The 21,131-nt window shown below is 36.1% G+C and overlaps 1 protein-coding gene across 3 annotated transcripts in view; it reads right to left on the reverse strand.

The window, feature by feature from the left end:
- Positions 1-1,392: 1,392 nt before the first annotated feature.
- mle (dosage compensation regulator mle) overlaps positions 1,393-21,131 on the reverse strand; it is a 127,123-nt gene continuing 107,384 nt past the window's right edge. For 2 of the 3 annotated variants that reach the window (XM_081751937.1, XM_081751939.1), the window contains 2 exons: positions 19,404-19,439; positions 1,393-1,799 (listed from right to left, as the gene is read on the reverse strand). In XM_081751937.1, the coding sequence (XP_081608063.1) occupies positions 1,669-1,799; positions 19,404-19,439 (167 nt within the window). In that variant the 3' untranslated portion in view covers positions 1,393-1,668. The remainder of the gene's footprint in view (positions 1,800-19,403; positions 19,440-21,131) is intronic. The other variant, XM_081751938.1, reaches the window with a different exon arrangement.

Raw genomic sequence — 21,131 nt, forward strand, 5'->3', positions numbered from 1 at the left:
AACTTCAGACACCTCCATGACCATCATTACCTTTTCAATATGGATACTCCTTAAGTCTTCAGTATAAATTACATTGTGAAAATTGCAAAACCATTTCTTAATTTGTAGTCAGATAATGGCTTATAATTTAGAGACAGTTTGAATGAAATCAATACATGTACAGAAGCATCGGATTATTATTGTTGAGAACCCGGAGTGGGTTCACCTATTAGTGCTTCATAATTTTAAACTCCATATTTCTGATAACTATCATTCTAAAGAATACCATTTAACTTCCATTTGTTTAGTTTTTTTTTTTTTTTTTTTTTTTTTTTTTTTTACTTAGTAACCATTTGTTTTTATTATTATTAAAGTATATAAAATTACTTCCTTTTCTTTCTACGTAGAAATTTAGATGTGCGGAAACTGTACCGTTTAGCCTATATATACACACATTGCATTGAAATACAAAATAAAATTAACGACAAAATATTGGATAACTAACTGAATAAATTAAAGCAATAAAATCATAATACTGAATAAATAAACAAAATCAGCATTTGGAATGCCATCACGTAACTTGTGGAACATTACATACTGAACATCTGGGGTATCACCAAGTGTACGCGCTCAGTGGTTTCCCAGGATGCTGACAGAGGGACACAAGTTGGAAAGTCCCCTGATCATTTGTCACATTATCAGTTGGAGAGGGATAACTCTACATACTGCTGCTGCGGATGAATCTTCGTACCATCATCATCCTTGATGTCCACCATTTTGAACCAAGTTCAAAATCTTCCAGTATGAAATGGAAAGAATCTTATCTCCACGCCTCAAGAAAATCAAGTTACAAGAGTCTCCATACCGTCTTCTTTGACTGCCATGGACAAATCATCCTTGGCTTCCTGGAACCAGGGAAACCATTAACCGAACATTTGCGCCATCTTTCCTAGAGCTCTGACTTCTATATCTTTGGTTTTCTACAGAAGATGCTGAAAGGTTAAAAGTTTGGCTCAAATGATGAGCTGAAGGCAGCCGTCCGTCAATATTTCGAACGACAATCATCTACATTTTACACAGACGTCACTCGTAGATTGGTCACTGGGAAAAATTTTTATGGTAACTTCTGAAGCACAAATGCTGTGATACACTCATAATGAATATCTTATACACTGTGACAAAAGCACCATTTGGTACTTTCGCAGATATTATCTGCAAACAGTGGATTATACGTATGAGAAACTAGAAAATAAGAAGCTTGAGTGAAAAGAAATTTAAAGGTACTACAAACACCTAAGTAAATATGGATTCTTTACACAGATATACACTTGGACACGTTAATATTCCTACAACACAAAAACAATGCCTTTTGTATCAAAAGGCCACTTTAGACAGGATATAATAATAATGTAGTTTGTTTAAAGGATATTTTATTTTTGTACTTTTGGAGCATGTTTGCGATATGTTCCAAGCAGCATACAAATCAATGCACAATAGAACGACATTGCACTATAAAACGAAAGAAAATAAAGATCTATTTTATAAAAGTATCTTAGTTAACAATAAATATTCCACGTGTACACAAATTCTCTTTTCACAATGCACATTAAGGAATGATGTAAAACAAAGAGTAACTGAATTAAGAATCAGTTTTCGGTGAACTTCATCCTTTTCATTGTTATGACTCGTTCAATAGTCTGCTCTGCCTCTTCCGCCGCCGAATCCTCTTCCACCACCGAAGCCACGACCTCCGCCAAAACCGCCAAAACCACCACGTCCTCCAAAGCCGCCTCGGTTACCGAAGTATCCACGATCTCCTCCTGCAAAGATGAACACATTGTAATGAAGCATCACTTACAGAAAAATATTAAAATTCAAAATAGTCAAATGAGTTGTCACTTATACAAATAGCAATGAATTCATACAACGCACATAACGCATCCGATAAATTGTATAGAAAAAATCAAAAAGTTTGTGATGGATAATATCAGGAGGGTCCTTATTTTTCAGCTTCAGAGATTTTTTGAGTAGCAGCCACTACAATAGTTTCATATCATACCAAAGTAACCCATGAAAAAAATGAGCTTAAGTGAATAACATTAAATGGTGCCCCAAGCCACCTTACGCTTTCAATGCATTTACAATACATACTTTGTAATATAAGGCAAAAGTACCTTGTAAGTTTGGAAAAACAATTGTTAGTTAATACACATATATTATGAAGATAATAACTAGTAAATATTGGATAAATTGTAAATATAATCATATGTTGTATTTATAGTGAAAAGATACTCCACTAAGAAAAAAAAAAGACATTATTTCCTTTCTATTAAAAATTTGCACGGTGGTTCAGTGGTAGATCGCTTATCGCTGGGGCGTAAGGTCCCTGATTCGACTCCTGGACAAGTAAGTTTGTGGTGGACAACCACGGTTGTGGGTTTTCTCGCAGTACTTTAATTTTTCCCACATTCTCATTTCACCAATTCTTCCATCATTCACTTGCCTTAATTATACGTCTCAATCTAGCAGGCATAAACGTGGGACGTTAAACTGGAAGATTTCATTTCATTTATTTCTATTAAAAATTTTGGGAGCCACGGCCATCAATATGGTAGACATCAAGATAGCCGTCATGATGGTACTATCAGTAATAGATACGGATCTTTCCTCCTTATCCCTATCCAACTTACTGTGTCAATCACTCTCTAGCCATTCTAAACTTACAAAGTATCTTTGCCTCATATTGTGCACTCTAAATGCATTCAAAAATTGAGGTCGTTTGACAGCATTTGATGTTACTAATTGAGTTGATTTTTCTCATGGGTTACTATGGGCTGATATGAAACCAATTTAGAAGATGAAAAAAGAAAATTTGGAAAATATGGATCATCTTAATACATATTACACAATTTTCCAGATACAGCCTACAAGGGAGGCTAATTTACATTGGAATCGAAACGAGTAACAGTGAAATCAGCCAGGTACCATTATCTCATTAGCTTAGATGGGTGAGAGAAAAAAAAAAAAAAAAAAAAAAAAAACTTTTCGGGATCGCCATTCAAAGGGATTTTCGACTATGAAGCAAGACGCTAACTACTAACCTAAGCTTATTCGGAATCCAATAAACAAGACGAAGTCTCATTGTATCTTGTCCCCTTTTATCTATATAAATAAAAATGAAAGCAATCTTGTTTATGATCACATCACGGGAAAACGTCTGAATCATTTGACACGAATTTTTAAACACAGTATCAGAGATTCAAGCGAGATTTAATGATAAAATAAGTAGAAATGTTTCGTCAAAAAGCATGACAAAGTAGGATTACTAGTTTTAAAGGAAAATAAATGTGAATGTAATTCACATTATGATGTTTAATTATTGTTATATTTGCCCAGAGGGTTTAAAATGCTTCTGCTGCATTTTGTAGTTTTGACAAATACTGACAAAACTGTCCATTCAGTCCGCTATGCAATTTTGCTTTTCTTTAGGGCGTTTTATAAAAACACTCCACACAAACACACGAAACTAAAAATATAATTTTCCATAATTATTATCCTCCTATTATTTTATGACCCCGAAGGAATTTCATGTGTTCTATTTTCTTTTATTTTTTAATATAGGAGATTGTAATATCCCTTTTCTTTGAAATTTAGAATTATATATATATATATATATCAACTAAATTCTTTAGCTGTGTAAACACTGTCGCCAACTGCACATGTAAGGAAAATTCCAAGTAAAAATAAATAAACAGAATGACTAATGTACTACATCCCGTTGTATATAAAGTTAAATATACCAAATTTCCCTTCCTTTCCAAACATCGAATTCAAAAAATGATTGCAAACTACTAACAATCCAAATGCTCATTGGTATCTACCAAGAACGAAGAGGTAAGAATAACTGTTTTTGATAGTATATGTATCAATGAATGTATTCCTTTTTTGGACATGTGTATGGCATGTGTAAAAACGTATGTGGATGAAATTCAGTTTCCTAGTCTAATATTAAAAAGTATTATCAGACGTAAGATTAGTTTTCTTCCTATTTTTAAGCACACACTTAAAAAGCAAAACTGAATGTAGTGAGAGAATTATAAAATGTTCTACAAATGAAACAATTAAGAAACATGCATAAAGACTCATGCATTACACAAATGGCGATATTTTGATTGAACATGCATACCGTACACTTAATCTAGAAACAGAAAAAGAAAATATTCCATTAACTTTTAACTTATGCAGACTACATGGCATTAGTTACCGATTTTGTTAATTATGTTTAAAACTGTCATCACAATAATTATGAAATCCGAGCTAATATATTTTTGCTGAATGTGCTGAACACACGACGCAAACTACAACTAATGTATAATAAAAGTGTAATAACAGGTCATATTAAATAATTAAGAAGTAGCTAACAGTTTAACATTGAGATCTGATTCTGAAAAATGGTAGGGGCAATTATAATAAAAATGAGAAAAATCGTTCTTTATTAATCAATATAATTTCCACGTAATGTGACCTTCCTTATTCCAGCAAATTGCCTCATGACGCTTTGATGCACTTAACGTAATTTGAAGTTAGAAACCCTCATTTCATGATGCAGTTAGCGGCGAAGTTCGTTCCATTTGATGAAATTAGCTTCGTAAATAACTTCTGAATAGAAGGACAATTTGTGTAAAGTTTTTGGTAAACTTAAACTTTAAAAAATTCTGCACGATTCAGCCCTGAAACTCGATGAAATGGGGTACGTTCCACCCGTATTCCCAAGATGAATCTTACCAAACGGAAAAGAACTTTTGTCGCTGATTGTACGTCTGAAATAACCTGTTAAAAGAACATGAGGGTAAAGAAGCGGGGATATATAATCGGTTTTATCCTTGTGTGACAAGAACATTTTACCGAGGGTCTACAAAAATATAATCATAAGTATGGTATTTCGTAATAATAGTTTTGATTTGTAATTAGAAAAGAACTAATAAATTTTAACATTGATATTTTTGACTGTGAACCAAACACAAGACTTCATTCATTTCTGATATTTACTCATTGTATTTATCATCAGAAGAAAAGTTTGTTAAATGTGTATCTGCTTGTGACTACGCATACCTATGTGAGTAAAAAAAAGAAAGAAAAAAAAAACGTCAGTTAATCTAAATACCTTTGTCTTATTTGATGCAAGAATGAGGGACATTCGTAAAATCTTCGAAAGTAAAAGAAAACTCCAGAGGTTAAGGCTTGCACACTAGAACAATCTATTCAACTGGCGAAAGCCATTTGCAGACAAGATGAAAATCTACGAAGAGCGATGATAAATGCTTTGTCCCAAAGTGATGAAGTCCTACTAGGTGCTTCAGTGTCTCTTTCAACGGCACCAAAATACTTGGTTTTCGTCGTAGTATTCTGCCACCATTGGAACTCACTCACGACCATTAGGAACGAACTCCAGGTGTTACTTCCTCGTAGTTCCACTATGCACAGAACACTACTGCGAATTTAGTAGCTTTCATGCGGCTCAGGCCTCTACAAATCTCTTTAGTACTGTCAATCATTTACGCTTTCCCCCTCCTTTTTTTATTGCACATGTCCTTTCTTACACAATTTCTTCTCAAATGTCCTACTCAGTTTCTTGTATCTCTACAGTTTTTTGTTATTCAATAAAATTTGTTGTCTATAATTTTGTACCGAAACGGTACAATTGTCAAATTAACTTTTTAGGGACGGCTATCAGTCTTTCTTCACAGACGCACAAAAATTGATGTCGTTTAAGCCATTCAAGTCTATGATTAGGCAATAGAATGATTTATTTGACAAATTAAAGGCAAGTAAGGCTTATAAATCACAACCGTCCTCAACGGAACGATACGCTGTGTGTTTATATGCCACGTCCATCTTTAAAGAGTTTATTTCAGAATGGATCCATACTTTTATATACAAGGATGAGATAACATGCGATATTCTGATACACAACATATCTGTATTTATTACAGTACAATGAAAGCAGATTAACATTCAAAGTACAGCCCCTCACGTTCGACTGTTTGCAGTGACCTTCCTCCCAGTAGCTCGATTTAACGTCGAAACCACGTCTTGTTCTTAGAGACAAAGTCAGTCACTATTGTTTTCACTTAATGCTGGTTGGTGAGCATCGGATTTCACGAAGTGCGACATGGTCCAAAACAGGTAGTAGTACGATGGGGCAAAGTCAAGACTCTATGCCAGGCGTAGCAGCAGTTCGATGTTATCAAGTTCCTGAATTTTTTGTTGCGTTTTTCGAATCGAATACGGATTTGCAATATTTTGTTACAGCAGGGTGCGCTTTCAATTTACCATAGCGTAGTGCAGCATACATCCGTTCTAACTGTTCGGAATAAAGGTCGACATTGGTAGTACGACTGTTAGGAACGAACTCCGAAGTGAATTACTCCCTCGTAGTCCACCATACACAGAGCACAGCAGATTTTGCATCAACCACTGTATTTGCATATTCAGATTTCGGAAAAATTCCCACTTTTCGTCGCAAGTGACAATCTGTTTCAGGAAATTCACAATACGCGGATTAGCAGCAGCTGTCGGCTCGGTACACTCCACTCATCTCTGAGCTAGAGTCAACTTATGTCGCACAATGCAGCAGCTCCTGATGATTGTCTCGAGTTCGTGAAGGTGAAGCACTACAGTGGACTGGGACGTGTCGGGTTGACTTGACTTAATCGTCGTGTATTGGTGGATGGACTTTCCTAAATGCGTATCGTATGATCTGAGAATCTGTTACCCTAGGACGGTCGGATCTTGGCTGATCTCAGACATTTTTACAACCTACACGAAATTTTTGGAACTAACAAGTTGCTGTGGTTCAACACTCTTCCCTCTTGCATGACAAATGTTTTAAGCTGCTGCCGCAGTCCGAATTCATGCAGTAACAGTACACGTATCAGACGTTGTTTAGCATTGCCATTAAAAAACTGATTAAAGATACTGATGAAGTAGCGGCCTCCATGTTAGATAGTACGCCTGCCACACTATATCTTGGGCCAGATGCACCTTGTACTTATGGTCGATCGATCAACGTATACACGCGTCTGCTCTTTAGATTATGGAAATATTCCAAGGCTTATGATTCACCTTTATTTGACATGATCTTCAAAAACTTCTCAAACATATAATTAACTGTTAACGTGTGCGGCAACAAATAACATCAACTATTTAAGAATATGAATTGATGCATGCTTATAACAACTTGTAAACTTACTCTTTTATTTACTGCATCTCAATATTCGATGTACTAATAAATGTAGTGACAAATGCAAAGTTCTGCAAAAGGAAAGTCACATCGACAATTGCGGCGAAACCGGCTTAGTACAGCTTTCCTACAAAATCAATTCCCGCCTTCACGTCCTCTAGCGATTATTCATTTTGAAGACATTCATTAAATGCTGATGTGAGGTACATATACAGAAAAAGTAACAACGAATTTGACACTGCACAAACATATATCCAGCACGTGTACTACATTAATTATTTAATTTAAACTTAAATACTTTACTCAGTACAAGGAATTTAAGCTCTTCAAGAAGTGGAAAATAACATGCTGCCAACACCGCTCAAACAATTTCTTCAAAATTAATTTATCAATTGATTCTGTAAAAATCATTTGGTTACACATCCATTAACATACGTAATTACTGGCGGTGTAATATGAAACTAACACAAAAAAGTATTGATGAAAAGTTAACTAAAGTGCTGCTAAAATGTCTTGATCCGTGGCAAAAATACGAACTAAAGCTCACATAGTGCAGTCAAAATAAGGTTTGAGGCAGACATTTAGAAAAAGATAGGACCTTCTAGAATTTGTTCGTGATCTCTTTCTCATTAATCTCCAAAAAATCCAGTTGTGGGTTTTCCCGCCATTTTGAATAATAGTCTGCCATCTTGGATTTCTCAAATGCACTTAGTTTATGTCACATAACTTCTAAACTAATTAACGTAGAAGGATCATTATTTCTTTATTATACTTCTAATATTATGGGCAATGTAATAAGTTATCATCACCTTTCTCCGAGTAACCATTTTTGCATAACTTTATCCTAAAGTGAAAAACTGGGATTGTATTAGGGGTCATATTCTTTTCATTGCCTCACACAACTTAATATAATAGAGTTGACAGAAATTTCATAAGCTTTAAAACGTGTATATTGTCACTATATACAATGTCAGAGGTCCGCAATGAAGCTTTAAACATCATCGGACTGCGCACAATTTCTGTAGAAACATATAAATGAATCATTTAAGATGAAGAAAAAGATATTTAGTGAATAAGACGGTTTTTCATTATAATTTCCGGTATCAACAGGTTTTGATGTCCGGCTAGTTTAATAAATAGTTCGTAAACAGTGGCGTCGGCAGAGGGTCCGTAGAACCCATAAGAAGACTTTCGCACCAGCTTTCTGTATGTAGGCCTATGTGTCATTTCTGGTTTCGAAGGTGGGGTCCGGACCTTCACCTTGACTACGTGCCTGCGCGTTACCAAAAGTTCAGTGTACCTTAAAGTTTTATCTACTAGTTCTTGAAAATATAAATTTAGGAAAAATAAAAATAATGATTTAAACAAGAGATTAATTATTAGAAATGAAGGAAAATATACTTACCGAAATTATTTGAGATAAATTTTGTACCCGATTTACAGCAAATACCATCATATCCTGTTTTATGATTTTTCACTATTTCATTGTACGTACTAGCTTTTATAATTGTGCTTAGATTCTTCTGCGCATCTATTAAACTGCTAAACTTAAAAGTATTGTAGATATAAAAAGGTAGACAATATACACTGATCACCAGACACCTACCTAATAGCATGTAACACCACTTTTCGCTTTGATAACGGCGGCTACCTGCCGTGGCATGGACTCCACGAGGCGCCTGAAGTGTTGTTGTGGAATATCAATCCATATCTGCTGCAAAGTCTCCCACAGAGCTTGCAGGTTAGTTGAACGACGGTTCACAGCCAAAGGCGTCGTTCTATGGCGTCCCAAATGTGTTAGATCGGATTGAGGTTCAATGACCGTGTTGCTAAGAAGTGTTGCCAGATCAGAGGAGTGCTCATCAAACCAGTTTGCTTCCACCCTAGAGAGGTGGGCCGGAACATTGTCCTGCTGCAAGATGAGGTCACCACCTGGATGTAGCAGCGTAGCAAATGGCAATTCATGGTCGTCCAGAATATCGCGGTATCGTTTACCTGTGAGGGACTGTGTTACACGTGTTAGGGGACCCATTTCAGTCCACGTAAACATGCCCCAGATGAGAATACCACCACCACCACCGACCTGCACAGTTCTCTGCTGTCACTATGGATCTATTTTCTCTTGCGGTTGGCGACGCATCCTTGCCGGTTCATCGGCATGTACCAATGTGAAATTGTCCAGACAATCTTTTTCTGCATTTCCACAGTCCAGAGGCAATGTTCCTTTGCCCATGCTAGACGTCGTTTCCTGTGCTGTGCTGTTAGAAGGAATACTCACGAGGGTCGATGGCTTCTGTACCCCATGACGAGCAGGTGGTTGCGAATTGTGGGGCTCCTGACACGGCGTTGTCGTCTTGCACTGAACCTCCCCACGATTTGACGCACTGTGGCTCGTCTATCGCTGTTACAATGCGGGCCGAATGCGTCTACCCCCGTCGTAGACACGCCCCTGACCGCGGCAGTTGCCCGTGTGGGTGCGGTTTTACCGGAAGCCAGGTACTCACGATATATCCTTGACACAGTTGCCATTGAATATCCGAGTGCCGCAGCCACTTCCGAAATCGAGCCACCCAGTCGTCTGGCCCCTACAATTTGACCATGGTCAAATGCACTCAGGTCCTTTGTCTTGCCCATCACACAATGCACTGACACGGATACCTAGGGAGGATGTACACGGCAGCAGTACCCTCACGATGCATTTCATTCACCTGCACTGGTGGAGCCTCTGCAGGGTGGTTTCTGGAACTGTCTTGCTATATCAAATTCAACTGCTGATCAGTGTGTATGTCACCGTAAAAAGCCTTGCGATGATAAATGAACTTAAACAGAAGTTCTAAATATACCAGTGTACTTTGAGACTTACTTTTCTCGATGGCATTTAGCAGTTGAATGTCCACAGTTTTCGTTAACTTCCTTCTCAAAGAAGGTGGTTTTGGTGATAGCTTCATCATCACTCCCTTAATCTGAATCTTCAATTAAAGTAGTGCTATTACCACATCCGTGTCCACTACTCTGCCCGCAAAATGATGTAAAATCTAGCTCTCTTCTTTTGCACCCACAATTCTTTCCGCAGTTCGCCTGACAGATGCATGCTGTAAGCTTAACAAATCTTCTGGAGCACTTCGTTCAAATGATGTTATAGAAAGAAAATCATCACAAATTCTCCAGCTAAATTCAGTTGGAGTCATCTCTTGATTTTCCACTTCTGAACTTGATAGAATACATGGAGACTACGCTGATTTGCAACAGCTGTTGTTGGAGATAGTACTGCTAAGTTGAAAGTGTCACTAATGCGTTGTTTGGATACAATCTTTTTGTAAATGCAGAATCTTGTACAATTCAGATTTTCTTTCTGTACATCTATATAACGCTAAGAACATTTTTCTCCAGTAGCTGCCACATCATTACCAGATGATGTTGGGTTGTTGAAAACATCCATTTCTCGACGCAGTTCTTAATTTTTTTTTTACAGTATTTTGTACGCAACTTTCTTCCCTTTACTGTGTGGAGCAGAAGTTATATTACAACCAGTGAAGGCATGCAGAAATAAAATGCAGTTCAGCTTATCTCCCAATGTTCTCTGAAGTTTGGTACTGTTGTATTGGTATCTTATGTGGTGGCTTCGAGCCAGGAATAAACGTATAAGTCTCAGCTGTTGCGAGTGCTACCATCAGAACCAAAATATCTGAATCTTCTCCAACTATTACCGATAAGCCAGCTTTTGCAAGATTTGTTGCGATTAACATAATTAATGTGTCTGCATCTCCAGGTGATTGATGTACGGTACAACCAGATTTCTCGAGATATTTCGTCAGAAGTAATATCAATTCGGATTTGTTCTTTGTGTTGAAAGAAATTCTTTGTGTTGAAAGAAATTCCTGTTGAGATAAACGAACAGCGTGGATGTTATCCTCAACAATTACGCGTATTCATGGTTTCTTTGTTTATGTCCAGTGTTTTATATCCTTTACGCTAGGTCCACCATCATAACGATTAAACACAATACATTAGTTACCATAGTGTTTTGTGATAAACCTCACATTGTTCATATAATTGGCCGAAAAAAATATGAAAAAACAAAAAACAAATTTGGGGACTGTTTTAGTATAATATCAATACATAGAACATATTTTAACAAGTTTATTCTTTTTTTAAAAGGAATCTTTAAGTTTGATCGATTTTTGGCGTAGCTGCATTGGACTACGGCTATTTATTCAAAAAGGCAGAAAACCCGCAACTGGATTTTCTTGCACGGTAACAATCAGTAAAACATATTTCAATAGATTTCATCATCTTTTTAAAACGTTTATCTCAAACACTAATTTTAATGGACACATAGTCCTACATACAGAAAGCTGTGCGAAAGTCTTCTTATGGGTTCTTGCGCACCCCCTGCCGACGCCACTGTTTACGAACTATTTATTAAACTAGCCGGACATCAAAACCTGTTGATACTTACCGGAAATTACAATGAAAAACCGTCTTAAATCACTAAATATCTTTTTCTTCGTGTTAAATGATTCATTGATATATTTCTACAGAAACTGTGCGCATCTCTGAGCGTTTAAAGCTTCATTGCGCATCTCTGACATTGTATATAGTGACAATATATACATCGTTTTAAAGCTTATAAAAATTCTAATAACTTTTATTCGAGCACTTTTTTCATATTTCTATGTTATGTTGATTGTATGAGGTAATGAAAAGAACATGTCCCCTAATACAGATCCCAATTTTTCACTTTATCCTAAAGTTATGCAGAAATGGGAATTCCGAGGAAGGTGATAATAACTTATTACATTGCCCATAACATTAAAGTATAATAAAGAAATAATGATCATTCTATGTTAATTAGTTTAGAAGTTATGTGGCATAAACTAAGTGCATTTGAGAAATCCATGATAGCAGACTATTTATTCAAAATGGCGGAAAACCTACAACTGGATTTTTTTTTTTTTTTAATTTTCTGGAGGTTAATGAGGAAGAGATCACGAACAAATTACAGAAGGTCCCACCTTTTTATTCTAAATGTCTAGGTTTGGCCCGTTTTTGAATTAATTCGACTGGACTAACACCCTCGACAAACCCATGCGTTGGGCCAATAAGGAATCAGCTGTTGCTAAGCGAAAGAGCCTTAGCGAAAGGGAGTGAAATTCCTTCAGCCGATAACAGCGCTTGGAAAGGAAGAATAGATGTCAAGTCAATGTGGTATATCTATGGCTTCATTTTTCGTATCTTTATAAATTGGTAAAGACACACATGAAAATATTTTTTGATGCATTGAAATTCAAGTATTTATTGCATTTTAGTAGTTTGCACAACATATGAAAATTCATTTGACCGTTCATTTTCAGCACAGAAACGTAGACCTAGTGTTTAATGCTGAATTTGAATCACGCAGGATTCCACCCGGTATCAAATCCTAGTGTCCCATGCTAAAGACTTATTTGCTAACCATACACCCAAGAAAAAGCTCCCAAAATATGCGTGAAATTTCTCAAGTCTGAAAGACGGAACGTGAACTCGTAACTACATTCCGAAGCTGGCTTAGATTAAATGTAATACTTCCTGTTTCCTGACAGCTTCCTCAGCAAATCGGAAAACTCACTGACAATCAATTTCACTTCTCAGAATTTTACTATTTTGTTAGTATGATAATGTAAATTCCATGTACTAGAATTCTCTTCATTTGAAACTGTTTATTGCTGTGGAAAACTTATGCTGGTTTTTTATTTTATTTATTTTTTAAGATCAAGGTTTCTATAATTTTGTTCACGTTTGTAGAAATTTTCATCACTTTTAACACACTCTAGACGCTGTTATAATCTTAAGTCCATGTTAAACGTTAATTATACAGGGTGTCCGAGAAGTCCTTCCCTGATTACAGAAATTGATAACTCAGGCTAGAAATATGAAACGTGTTGAATTGTTTACAAACTATAAAAGTTTTGGTCACATCAGTACACTTCCACATGAGCACCCTTGGTAGCACGTAGCACATCTAGGCGATATTCAATTTCCATCCACACATTAGCCAACATCACTGGAGGGATCGATGCAACGACTGTGGTTATTCGTTGCTGCAGGGTTTCAAGATCTGGTACACGTGTTCGGTAGACCTCATCCTTGACATAACCCCATAAAAAGAAGTCCAATGGGGTTATGACAGGAGAGCGTGGAGGCCAAGCTATTGGTCCATCACGACCAATCCATCGCCCAGGAAATGTCCTATCGAGATAGGCACGGCTTCTTACTTACGTACTACAAACCTAAAACAAAAAAATTGAGACTTGGAAAAACAGAACAAACCTAACACAGACAAAAACTTTTATAGTTTGTAAACAATTCAACACCAGTTTCATATTTCTAGCCTGAGTTATCAATTTCTGTAATCAGGGAAGGACTTCTCGGACACCCTGTACAGTTATTATTCATAACATACAAGATTATATGTTATTTATTATTATTCATAACATACAAGCGATTACAATACAAATTACTTAGCTACCTTATTACAAAATATCACTATTAACTGTTTTGTACATTGTTTCTTCTATCTCCTGGACTGACGGAAATTTTTCCCGATTGTTTGTGTTGGCAGGTCTTCTTGTGGCCTGAAGAAATTCTGAGTCGTAACTAAGTAATAAATTAGCTAAATATTTTACTATATAATGTAAACACGCTTGTGTTTGGATTGAAAATAAATTAAAGAAATGTATACTCATTGAAGTTTATTGTATAATTAACGTTTAACATTGATTTCAAATAGTAACAGAGCTTCACAAACTGCCTGTTAAAAATGAATAAAATTTTTACAATGTTCTACAAACAAAATTAGAGAAGTCTTCATAAAAAATATTGCAGAAGTTTTTCACAGCAATAAACAACTTCAAACGATGATGATTCTAGTGCAAGGAATTTATATCATATTAGCAAAACAATATAAAAGGACATTTTGAGAAGTGAGATGGATTGCCAGTTAGTTGTCCGATTTGCTAAAGGAGGTGTCTGGAAACATCGGAACAATACAGTTAATATTAGATTAAGTATCAGACGCAGTAAACAAATGAGTGTGTTTACGAATTTTCATGGTGTACAGTTTCGAGGTTTTATCAACGAAAAATTCTACGGTTCGATTCGCACACTGAATGAGACATTACTACATTTTAATAATTTCTACCTTAAACGATAAAAATTCTTTATCCTCAATTGTATTTCTTCATGTTATGCCAGAGCGACAATTGAAATATTACTATATATTAAGTTCTACGGGTTGTGTATGTGTATTCATTAAAAAATATTCACAATGACCACATAAGGCAGACAATTAACATTTTTTAACTCCTAAAAAATAAGCATGCGGTGTAACACACAAAAATGAATAAAATACTATTTGGTCTAGGAATTAATTCGTGCGGTTTTTAATAAAAATTGAAGCTTTATTTCAGAAACAAAGTAAATGAATACGTTAACAAAAATATTGTCCATCGCTAGCCACTACTTTCTCCCATCTTTCAGGCAATTTACGGATTCCGTGTCGAAAGAATTCCTCATCTTTCGACGCAATCTAATCAAAGATCCATTTTTCGATATTTTCTGAAGAACTGAACCGCTGTCCAATCAAATCGTTATTCATGCAATCGATCAAGTAGTAGTCAGACGGAGCAGTGTCTGGTGAATATGGCGGGTGGAGTAACACTTTCCATCCGACATTTTCCAAATAGGTTTTGAAAGGTTTTGCGACATGTGGTCGAGCGTTATCATCTTGATAAATAAGTTTATTATGCCTGTTATTCCATTCTGGTCGTTTTCAGGCCAGAGCTTGCTTCAAACGCATTAATTGTAGTCGATAGCGGTGTCCATTAATAGTTTCACCAAGTTTCAGAAGTTCATAGTACACCACACGTTTGAAATCCCACCATATATACAGCATAACCTTTGCACAATGAATATCTCGTTTCGGTTGTGAAGGACCTGCTTCACCTTGCTTCACCCAGGCCTTTTTTCGTTTAGGATTCTCGTAATGAATCCACTTCTCATCACCAGTTACAATTCGATGCAAAAATCCCTTCCTTTTCTGTCTTTGAAGCAGCAATTCGCAAACGGTTTTTCTTCTTTCAACGTCTTTCTTTCCAATTCATGTGAAACCCAATAAGACATCTTTTGAATCATTCCTATGGCTTTGAGACGTTTGGAAACTGTTGTTTGCTCAACTCCAAATGCTTCTGCAAGTTCGTCCTGCGTTTGACACGAATCCTGATCAAGCAATGCTCTCAATTCTTCATCTTCAAATTCTTTTGGCTGTCCAAATTGCTTTTGGTCTTCCCAGCTGAAATCACCACCTTTAAACCGTGCAAACCACTTCTGACACGTTCGCTCAGCTAGAGCATGGTCACCAAACACTTCCACTAAAATATGATGACTTGCGGTAGCACTTTTCTTCATGTTAAAGCAATGAAGAATAACTCCCCGCAAAAACACTTTATCAGGCACAAAATGCGCCATTTTCAGTTGAAGAAAAAATGTTGTTGTTTCCGCTTCAAGCAACTGACATATACTAAACAAGATGCTCAATGACAGTAGTTTTCAACGCATGTTCGGATCAACGAAACTATGGGACAATAAGCTAGTTACGCCATCTTTTGTAAAACCGCACGAATTAATTCCTAGACCAAATAACTTTACTGACCATCAGCATAAATCTAACATCCTCCGAAATCGCGGTTAGAAAAATAAACTATTTCTCTAAAGAAACTTGGATTTCTGCTGATTCTTTTTTTTACAATATTCTAATACATCACATGCAAATTGTTCAGAGCAGCAAAGCATGTAAACCATGCAAATTTGGCAAATACACAATAGACCAAACAAGACCATTCGTGTATTTAAGATTATTTAAAAAAATCTGCAATATTTTGCAAATTTTCAATTTCTAATTTAGCCTCCTTTATAGTTCTTACGTTGTCTCTAAAATTATTATACTACGCGTTCAAGAACATATGACTCAGAAAAAAAGATGTAACAAGATTGCTTCTATTACCTTGCCTTTCAGCGCTGGAATTCCCATCTACAAAACCGGATCGTTAACTAATTTTTAACGGGTAATACGTTACGCTGTTAAAAATTATTTCTTTGGTTGCATTTTATAGCCTAGTGACAACACTGAATACATCCATACACATTAAAAGTACAAACTGTGGTGCACAATAACACATATTGATAATTCTAATCAGATCAGTCCAAAGGAAAATTATAAAAGTCATCTTAAGTAGTTAGAGGTAGACCTACCAATAGAGATGGATGATGCAACTGATGAAAATGATGACTATTTTCCTATCAATCCAGGTCTTGTCTTGTTTCTGGATAGGGTCAATTTTTGATAAATGAAAACTACAGACCACTTTGTTTTCTAGCTATCAGGTAGGTTTTGTTACCATTTATTACAGTGGAAGGACTAGCGTGTTTGTGTGGGTATGTAATGGGTAAGAGTATTTACATATGCTAATGTTTGCAATGCTTTTAAACATGAACATAAAATTCATTGAACTGAGTCATCAATTAAAATATATTGCGTAAAGAAATCGTTACGAAGATGATACTCGACAGAAGAATACGAAATATTGCTTCCAATTTTTAAGGATTTAGTTGTTGTTGAGTTGATTTTTAGTTTAGCGTCCCTTTCAGCAGCGAGGCTATATGAGACGTGGACCTACTGATTAACGTGGAATCCGAACCACATGAGCTCCCGCCGGGAATCGAACCCGGGTCTCCCACGCTAAAGGCGCGTATGCTAACCGCTTAGCCACGAAGGAGCTCTTTTAAGGATTTTGGTTTCTGGGCTTTCGCCATCTATGGCCATTTAGCCCTTCATGTTTTGAGGGATAACGTCCCTCGGCGAGCACACAATCCGAGGAAAGGGAAGGAAGGATGCGGCCTGGGACCTGTAAAGTTAGGTACCACCCCGGCATTTACCTGGTGTGAATGAGGAAAATCCAGGAAAACCTCATTCAGGGTAGCTGGCCTGAAAAAGCGTTTTACACTTTTTCGACCGAGCGTCTCCACCTCCAATTTTTAAGATAAGCAAACATATTAACGACGGTTAAATTTAAACATATTCATGGAAAATTTTCGAAGCTGACGAGTGATAACATGATTGATTCGAGGTCAATCTCCCTTCTTAGTGTCGAGGATATATATAAGGCAGTAAAGCAGAATTCAAACCCAGGATCGTGTGCCCCCATCCCCACCCAGCATTGTGTTAGCGACTTAGTTAACTTTAGCACTAAATTATAACGGGGAGATGTAGATGTAATAATGGTTTTCAAATGTAAAACATAGAAATTCATATTCGTACAATACATTTCAAAAGTTTGTTCAGTAGTTTGTATACTACAGAAATCATCCAACTTCTGTCATCAACAGATACAAATAGTTGCTCAACGTTTCACATTTAGAAGCAATTCTCGAACCACCCCGGCATTTGCCTGGTGTAAATGAGGAAAATCCAGGAAAACCTCATTCAGGGTAGCTGGCCTGAAAAAGCATTTTACACTTTTTCGACCGAGCGCCCCACCTCCAATTTTTAAGATAAGCAAACATATTAACGACGTTTAAATTTAAGCATATTCATGGAAAATTTTCGAAGCTGACGAGTGATAACATGATTGATTCGAGGTCAATCTCCTTAGTGTCGAGGATATATATATATAAGGCAGTATCTCCTAAAACTGTTTAATATTATCTAAATTAGTGATGGTCAAATGACGGTGACCTCGAATCAATCATGTTATCACTCGTCAGCTTCGAAAATTTTCCATGAATTTAAACGTCGTTAATATGTTTGCTTATCTTAAAAATTGCAGGTGGGGGCGCTCGGTCGAAAAAGTGTAAAATGCTTTTTCAGGCCAGCTACTCTGAATGAGGTTTTCCTGGATTTTCCTCATTTACACCAGGCAAATGACGGGGTGGTTCGAGAATTGCTTCTAAATGTGAAACGTTGAGCAACTATTTGTATATTTCTTACAGTAACTTTCAAATGTTCGTAGCTCAAGGTCTGATTTACGTAGATATACAAGACAGAGAATACAGGAAACTGTAAAATGACCAAGTTTGATTCTTGTTTTGCTCTGGTTCGAGTAGCGTTAGAAATTAGCCATCACTAAGCTAAATAACTCAACCGACTTCGTGTTGAAAGGAAACCAATCTAGCTTATAAAAATGATTCACGGCACGAATGTTTGTACGGTATACAAATTTACACCACTGGTCTGGCATGTTTCTCAAGTTAACTATATCGAAAAGACGGTTGGCTATTTGTAAATTTTAATGCGTATTCTATGGGAAGAGAAAGGGGTTCAAAGGAAAAGAGGTAACTGTAAAGATTATGACAAAAACTGTGTACTTCACAAGCCTTTTATTTTTGGAAAGTGTAACTCGGAGCATTAAATTCTTATTAAAAATAAGTGTTCTTGTGCTCCAGTGGGTCTGGAAATTCCGCTTTTATGGATAGGGGGATGGAGCAATTTCTAAAATACTTTATCCCATTCTGCATTCATACAATTATTCAAGTCAAGAAACGTTGATCCACTTTAAATACAATTTTTGAACACTTGGATCGATCTGTATTTTACTAATTTCACTTTGATTCAAATGTGTATTCTAATAGGAGAAAGGGTTTATATGTATATAAAAAGAATAATGCCTGCATTTCTGAACCCAGAATTTGGGTCAAACTGAGTTTTCTTCATGTCACAATTCAAATACACATAGTAGGGGACAAAGGGCAGTCGAACACCCCTTCAAATATTTTTCATAAACCTACTCTTTCCATCCAACGCTAGGTATTTCAGTTAGTTCCTAATAAACAAGTAAAATTTAAGAAAATGCCCTATGATTATACCAAATCAATGTTTGGAGAACATCATAATCAATATATATGTATCACCAATTTCTTACGTATCCATACTCATGTACACATTTCCACGAAAGTTCTTATTTGGTCTATCTATGATAATGTGTGAAAAATGTTATACTGATTTCGTTTTCAAGACCTGTAGATTACTACAAAACACATTTCGTGATAAGGACTGAGGACTTGAAAAAAATCTTACTGCCTAAGGTCTAAATAGATCAGTAAATTGAATGAAAAGCAAGAACACTGACTTTCACCACAAATTGCCTACCTCTGCCACCACCACCACCCTGGGAATCCCTCGGATCTTTGTGAAGTTAATAAAGGACGAATTAGTTAACTTGTTAATGGAATATACATACATCTATCATACTAAAATTGCTATACACAGCATCAGTACTTCTATACAATTCAAGTACTACCATAATACGTCAAGTGTGCATTTTAACGTACTGAAACAAATATTATTACCTGTGTAGTGTATCTTGAAGTATCATTTTTTTAAATTTGTTTCGCAAACCTCACGGCTCATTCAAGTAGTCCTAATCTCCAGATTACGTCCTGAACTGCTTTTTAATTCATGTTTTTCTCTTAACTTCAGCACTTAAGGCCGAAATTGTTAATTTCTATACCGTCTTTCTCATTCTTAGAATATGGCAGACTCCTTATAATCATAAATTTTTCAGTGTACAGTTATCCATTCAAAAAGAAAATATTATATATATATATACATATAATAAAAAATAAAAAGGTTTACAAATCTACCAAATTTTGGCCTTAAGTGCAGAAGTTATCCTTTTTCCCCGAAGGGAAGAGAAATATATGAATTAACAAACAGGTAATCTGGATAGAACTAAATGAATAAGCGAACGGAGAGGTTTGCAAAATAACATAGAAAAATAATACTTGAAGACACACCACACAGGTAACAATACTTGTTCTGTGTTATACTACTATAATTTATCGTCTGATTTTTTTTTTATTAATATTTCCTATATTTTTTGTAGAAAATGTACTATCCTCCTAACTTCCTTCGTTCAAATATTGAGCAGCAACTCGGATTTTTTTTTTTAATATGTGAAGAGGACTCTCATCACGACCACTTAGTATCAGGGTGGCGTTGCTCACACACACACACAAGCAAATTTTCGCTCTTTAAGATTAAATTTACAACATACAGTTACAAAAACAAATCACATGTAACTGCATGAAATATATATGCAACTACAGCAAGATTTCTATGCACAAACCTAGTATTTATTCTCCACCAGAGGCGCAACGAAAACCTCTGCTGCGCGATCGATATATATCTTTACCTGCAAGTGCATGGGACTCAAAGTGACTTAAGGCTAGTCGGTGGAATCTGATGCGGTGGTTGTGAATATACGGCTTCTAGATTCAAATTCAGTCGGGTCAATACTTTTCTTCTACTTTCTTAATAAAGCAGACAATATATATATATATATATATATATATGATTTCTAAAATATATACGTTCATAGACTAGAATATACCGAAATGAGTTCAATGTTTTCCCATCAGGATAGACTCTGACTCCGGTACCAAAGGATCACTGGGAAAGGCTGTTTCTAGTATTGTTAACCCAGTGAAGTTAACCAATCACCGACACTGTATCAACATATAAGCAACGTAAACATGACAAGAACATACGTATGAAGGGAAGAAAATATAGTGTAGTATAGACAAAAGTATAGTATTTTCTATAACCAGACTAAAATAAAAACAATTACGCTTTTATCACTTATAATGCTATGTACGTAGAGTGACACAAAGCAAAGGGAAACAAATTTTATTTTTTGTTTCAAACTATAGTGATTCCTTTGGAGTCCAAAAGTGAGACTTTGGCGGGTAATAAGTTAAACTGTGTGGGTCCGTTAACATGTACAATCTGGCACTTCTTACAGGGCAAACCAGTTACAGGAAAAAAGTACATGTAGACATTTCAATGGTATGGTATATTCCCAAAAATACACATTCC

Source organism: Thermobia domestica, chromosome 3, assembly GCF_964235325.1.
Source record: "Thermobia domestica chromosome 3, izTheDome1.hap1.1, whole genome shotgun sequence".
Lineage (NCBI taxonomy): Eukaryota > Metazoa > Arthropoda > Insecta > Zygentoma > Lepismatidae > Thermobia > Thermobia domestica.